Consider the following 6,000-nt stretch of genomic DNA (forward strand, 5'->3'; position numbering starts at 1 on the left):
TATCAATGCAGTGTTTTGGCTCAGGATTATTGGCTCATGGTATCATGCTATAGGCTCAGCTGCATTGCATACCATTGGCCTTGACACCTTTGGTTTTCTGGGTTGATGTGCCCACTCCTCATGAGCTAGAGAGCCCTTAGAAGCTGTGTGCTCCTGCATAGTTTGCAAAGCATCAGGTGTAAGATTCTATATTGTGGGAAGGTGTCAGGAAACAGTAAAAGACCTCTAATATGGATTCTTATTTGTGGGGGGAGTGGCTGCTACCTGACTACCTCAGTGCATGAGTACAGCACAAATGGGCTTTATTGGTGGGGCCTGGGAAGCTGTGACAGCCCAGCATGCAGACTGTGAGGGCTTGGACAGCTGCCAGGAGACAAGGGATGTGGGGCCAGCCTCAGTGGGCTCTGCTGCTTGGTTGTCCCTTCTCAGTTCTTAGAGGCAAGTGTGCAGGAAGAGGGCTCAGCACTTCACAAACTGGTGGGTGACCTCGTAAATTCCCACAGACTCCTGGGCCTTTTCGTCATAGTCAGTCCAGTCCTGTGGGGGAAAATGGCAGCGTTAGCCTCACGAGGCAGCCTAGGACAGTGTGGAGTGGGGAACTGCGACTTACAAGGCCCAGTTCAGGCTCTGACCCAGCCGTCCATGAACATGTATCACCTAGAACAAAGCCAGGCTGTTCAGGCCTGAATTCCAGCTCTTCTATCTTTGTGATTTTGGCAAGTCACTTAACCATTCTGATCCTCAGAAAAGTAGAGCTATTTTTTAAAAAAAAGGGACAGTACTCTTCATGTTGAAAGAATCAAATGAGGTAACACATGTAAAAGTACTTAGTATAGTGCCGGATACACGTAAAAGCTCAATAAATTCTAGTTACTGTTGTTATTACGTGCTGTACAAATTGAATGAAGTTTTGTCCTTCCTTTGAGGCCTGAACACAAGGTTTCCTTATCTGCAAGCCATTACTATGTCCAGTGATGCAGTCAAGTCTCATTGTTTGTGGTAGTTATGTTCTACAAAGTCACCATAATGCTGACTTAGTGAATAATGAACCAATGCTCCCAGGAAAAACACAGGGTTAAACTCATGGGAGTTTACATTTGATCACAACACTGTTTTCAACCAATCAATACATAACCTTGTTTCATGTATGATTCTGTTTAAAAACACCTTTTTAATATACTATTGTTGATTCATTAAAATTGACCTCACAGCCAACAGCATTATAACTCATGCCTGAACAAAGCTTATCTATTATATACTTTCTCTAGCAGGCACATCCCAGCCCTCATGCAAGTGGAACACTTGGTGGAACTTCAGCGTTACCCTTGGGGCCATCTTATACACCAAGACCACCAACAAAATGCACAAAGATGTGCAGTCAGCTTTCCATTGATGAGTCTTGTTCACCATAAAAGATAATTTCCACCACGTGCCCTATAGCACCCTGCACGGCCCCCAAGTCCCATACCTTCTCCTGCAGATTAATGTCACTGAAGATGGTCCTCGATTCTACACCCTCAGCAGCAAACCCAGCCTGCAAGGGACAGGAAGGCAGTGAGTCTGAGGGGAAGGAGGCACTGGTCTGGCACGTGAGCCTGACCAGCGAACTGGCTTTTCTCACAACACAGTTGGGAAGGGAGCACAGAGATATAGTGTTGGCAGCTGTTCTGGAATAACTACTGAGCTTCCAGGGCCTGGCAGCTGCCTGGGACTAGAGTGGTTCCTCCAATTACAGCCCTAGATCAGAAGGCAGGAGCTGCAGGGTAAACCCTTCCACTACCAGACTGCCTGAAAGACAATCGAAGCTATAAAGGCTCAGATCACCCAAATGGTCCCAAGTACACTTGGCTGCAGCCTTTTGCTAACCATCCGCCAGCTGGGCATGTCGCTTCCCTCTCTGGACCTTAGTTTTCGTATTTATGAAACAGGGATGGTAATATTCTCTCTTCTGCCTATCTCACAGACTTGTGAGGTGAAAATGCCGCTCCAATAAAGTGGGATGAGCACTGACTCTGGAGTCAGAGAGACCTGCGTTCAAATTATAGCTCCCCTGCTTTCTAACTGTGTCACCCTGGGCAAGTTGCAAAACTTTGAAATTGTTTCCTTGTCTGAAAAACAGTACGGATAACTGCACAGGGTGACTGGGAGGGTTAAATAAGATAAACATGTAAAACTGACCAGCATGGTGCCCAACATATAGTAGCACTTAATAAATAATAATTCTTACAAAGGAGAATTCCTAGTTCATGGTCTCTGTAGGAAGCCACGTTCTGCTATTACCTCCTATATGCCCTCCCCAAAGATACAGGTTTCCCAGGAAGACACACACCTGGGGCTGGAAATCAACTGGTTCAAGGCCCCGGCACTCAAACTCTACTATCGTCTTGAACTTCTCATTGTCTTCAACCTAGAAAGGAAATACATTGAGGAGGTAGGCCCCAATGGGCCCTCAGGATACCCCCATTGCCCCTACCCTTCCTGCCAACCAGGTCCTTACTGCCCCTGTGAGCCCAGAATGGGACTTGGGATCAAATCACCCCCTTCTGGTAGAAGCCTGCCTTAGCCACCTGCTCCCTACAAGACCCTGGACATGGATGCTACAGTACAAAGAGTGTGGACTCTGGGGTCAGCCTGCCTAGATGGGAGGCAGAGCTCTATCTTATTCCCTTCTGGGCCTGAGACTATCAAATAGAGGTGAGGAACCACTACAGATTTATTGTGAGAACTTGAAATATGTGTAAAGTACCCAGCAGAGTATCCAACACTATACTCAGTAACTAGTAGGTAAAATTACCAACATCACAAATATGAACAAGAATGTTAAGCTACAAAGTCTCCAGATCATCTAAACGGCCCCAGCACACATCTACTGTGGCCTTTTGCTAACCACCTGCCATGCTGTGAAGGCAGGGGGCCGACTTAAAGCCTTTGAAATGAGATTTGCTTGTAGGGAGGCACCTATGAGCGAGGTGGTGTAGCCAGGAAATTCATGCCTACCTGACCCATGGGCCCAGAGACCCCAAGCACCATGCCTACACGTTCGCTCTCATTCTGTCACTCACTCTAAAAGCATTTCCTGCATACCAACCATGTATGCGGGCCCTAGTTTGTTTTTTGTTTGCTAATCTATCTCTTCCACTAGATTATGATTTACTTAAGGTGGTATAGCCAGGCAATTCTTAAGGGCAAGTCCTCATCTGATTCCTCTTTAACTTCAGGACAAAGCTGAAGTTTGGCATGAATCTGACATTTTTCAAAAATACCAAATAAGGAATGGATAAACACAAGTTAAATGCCCTTCTTTAAACACACAGACCCAAAGCACACACACCCTCCCTCCCCTTTGAACTAATTTGTTATACAGTAATGAATAACTACCTAATAATATGGACAATATCAAGGATGGAAGGGACCATTCAAAGGACTCTCCGCCCATGGTCTCAGAGAAGGCTCCCTAGACCTGCTAGGATGTAGATAAGGCAAATGCTCCCAGCGATGGAAACTGAATGGCCAGCTTGATCAGAAGTCCCCTGAGCTTCCACAGCCCAGCACTTACTAGTATAACTCTAGAACCCAGGCCTCCTAGCTTGGATTTAACCCCACCATGCCTGCCACTACAGCAAGCAACTTACATTGTAAGATTTGATGGTGCTGCTCAGAATCTCTGAAACATAAAACATTGGACAAAGTTGACTTGAGTCCATACAGTGGCCCTACCCCAAGCCCCCAGATGTGGGTCTGGGAAAGAGTCTGCTGCAGAAGCTTGGGCACTACAGGTAACATGAGCCTGCTTCTGGTCTGGTATCAGGAAGCGAGGGGGCTGGTCTCGCGGAGCTCAGCATTCATGGCCTGACCTACCAATGGAGTTTTCCCTCGAGCACAGCTTGCACTTCTGGACCATGGAGGCGCTGCCACGGCCTCCCTTCAGTGCCACACTGTCCTAGCAAGGAGTAAACACAACCTCTAGTCACAAATCCGTCAGACGTAGGGTCCTGAAGAGACCCAGTCCCACCACTTTTTCTCCAAATGAAGAGACCAAGACTCAGGGTGAGCGACTTGCTAGGACAAGAATCCTGGGGAGGCTTCTTAGGACCAAGGAAAGGGCTTCCCCTTGATTTTGATCTCTGCCTCACATCCCAAAGAAGGCTGTTACTTGCACTGTTGATCCCACTAATGCCTGCCCCCCCAAACCACAAAAGCAAGGTTCAAAGACCAGAGAGATTTGGGTCACAGATTCCCCAAATTCCTGCCTAGAGATGTCTGTGTATGTGTGTGTGTGTGTGTGGGGGGGGGGGGGTATGGTGGTGGGGGGAGCAGTTACCATCAGCCGAATGTATTGCCACTTCTCTGAAATCTCACCACAGTTGCCACATTTCATCTTGGGAGAGAAAGGAGCATTAGTAGTTAGTTCAGTTAGGCAGACAGTGAGGGAAGGGTAAGAAGGCAGGCTCCTACCCTACCTTCCTGCCAGCAATCTCCCCTCATCCTTACAACCAGCCCCACCAGGGACATAACCAGACTCACCTCTGGGCAAAGAACAGGCCAAGGTGCTTCTCCTGCTGGCAGCCGCCCCCCCCCCCCCCCCCCTTAGAAGTACCCAGGTTAGCTGGGGACTCAAGGCTCGTGTGGCACAGAAATGGTCTCAACCGGCCCCCTCCCATCCACGCTGCTAGGTTAGGAGCTTCCTGTGTTCCCACAGGCCCTGTCGTTCCTGGTGTAAGTGTTTGTCCTCTGTTGTTACTGGTTTTCTGTCTCCTTCCCTAGTCTCTGTGCTTTCTGAAACCAAAGAACATCAATTCCCCAAATAAGCCCTGGCACTCCGTCTTCAAAATATATGGGATTAAAGGTGGCCAGAGGCTTCCTGAAGCAGAAGCAGCTTTTGCCAAATACCGAAGGATGCTGAGATTCAGGCTACAAGGAAAAGAGCAGAAGCTCTGGATCCGGGAGAGTCAAAGGGCTTAGACTACTCGGCTGAGAGGGGTCCTCTCCAGACCATGCCACTGGCAGTACCAGCTTTTCCAGAATGGGGTGGGGAAGCAGGGGTGGAGCCATGCACGGAATTAAACGACTTCACAATAAAGCCAATCAACGAATAAAACAGGTGAAATTATCCTCCTTACTAAAGAATCACAATATCCCTTCAAGCAGCCTTTCCTTTAGCATTTGTTTACATACCATGAAATATTTAACGGAGAAAAAATTACAAAAGGAATTACAAGACACTGTCCATTAGGGATTAGCCGATAAATTTTAAAAAGCAAATATAAAATTCTACCCAGAAACATTTGGTGGTTAAGCACAGATCAGGTGGGGGAACCTTTTTCAGGGCCTGGCCTCTGGCGCCCCCTCCTGGAACCTCGAAGTGCCCACAGCCTCTCGGGGCTCCTCCCCCGCCCCGTCGGGGCCCCGCCCCTGCAGCCGCACCTTCAGGTACCACCGGAAGTCCTCCCCCACAGGCCGGAGGTTAGTGACGTTCTCCAGCGTGGCTTTGAGCTGCAGCGCGATTTTCTGAGAGGAAAGGGAGGGCCAAAGCGACTGCATTTCGCGCCTGCGCAGCCCCACGCCTGGCCCCGGCCCGCCCGCCCCGGCCCGCGCGCGGCCTCTCCGCTCCTTTCCAGCGCAGGCCCGCTCCCCTCATCCTCTCCCGGCGCGAGCGCCCGCATCCCAGATCCACGCCGCCGCCGCGCCCCTGCCCCGGCAGCGTCCCGCTCCCGCCTCACCCCCATAGCGGCCCGGCTCGGCCCGGCGCTGGCTGCGGTCGCTGCTTTCCGGCCCGTCGCAAACGGTGGGCGCCGCGTGCGCACTCTCCGTGCGGGCCCGGGCTCCCGTCGGCGGGGCGCGGGGGCGGGTCTCCGTGCGCCGCTCCTTCCGGCGCAGCAGGGTTTTCGCTGCTTGTTAGTGCTCCAGGCCAGTGGTTCTCAGCCTTGGCTGCACATTAGAATCACCTGGGAATCTTTCTAAAATCAATGATTTCTGGGCCCCATCCTCCGGAAATTCTGT

At 50.1% G+C, this 6,000-nt stretch overlaps 1 protein-coding gene across 1 annotated transcript; it reads right to left on the reverse strand.

Annotated features, from left to right (window-relative positions):
• Positions 1-285: 285 nt before the first annotated feature.
• On the reverse strand, positions 286-5,846 carry CUNH1orf123 (chromosome unknown C1orf123 homolog). The gene is made up of 8 exons (XM_006087331.3): positions 5,721-5,846; positions 5,425-5,508; positions 4,322-4,378; positions 3,859-3,940; positions 3,633-3,664; positions 2,330-2,407; positions 1,469-1,534; positions 286-537 (listed from the first exon to the last, which is right to left on the reverse strand). The coding sequence occupies exons 1-8, from the start codon at positions 5,724-5,726 to the stop codon at positions 460-462; spliced, it is 483 nt and encodes a 160-aa protein (XP_006087393.1). The 5' UTR covers positions 5,727-5,846; the 3' UTR covers positions 286-459.
• Positions 5,847-6,000: the final 154 nt, after the last annotated feature.

This window comes from Myotis lucifugus, unplaced genomic scaffold (genome assembly GCF_000147115.1).
Source record: "Myotis lucifugus unplaced genomic scaffold, Myoluc2.0 scaffold_37, whole genome shotgun sequence".
NCBI classification, from domain to species: Eukaryota; Metazoa; Chordata; class Mammalia; order Chiroptera; family Vespertilionidae; genus Myotis; species Myotis lucifugus.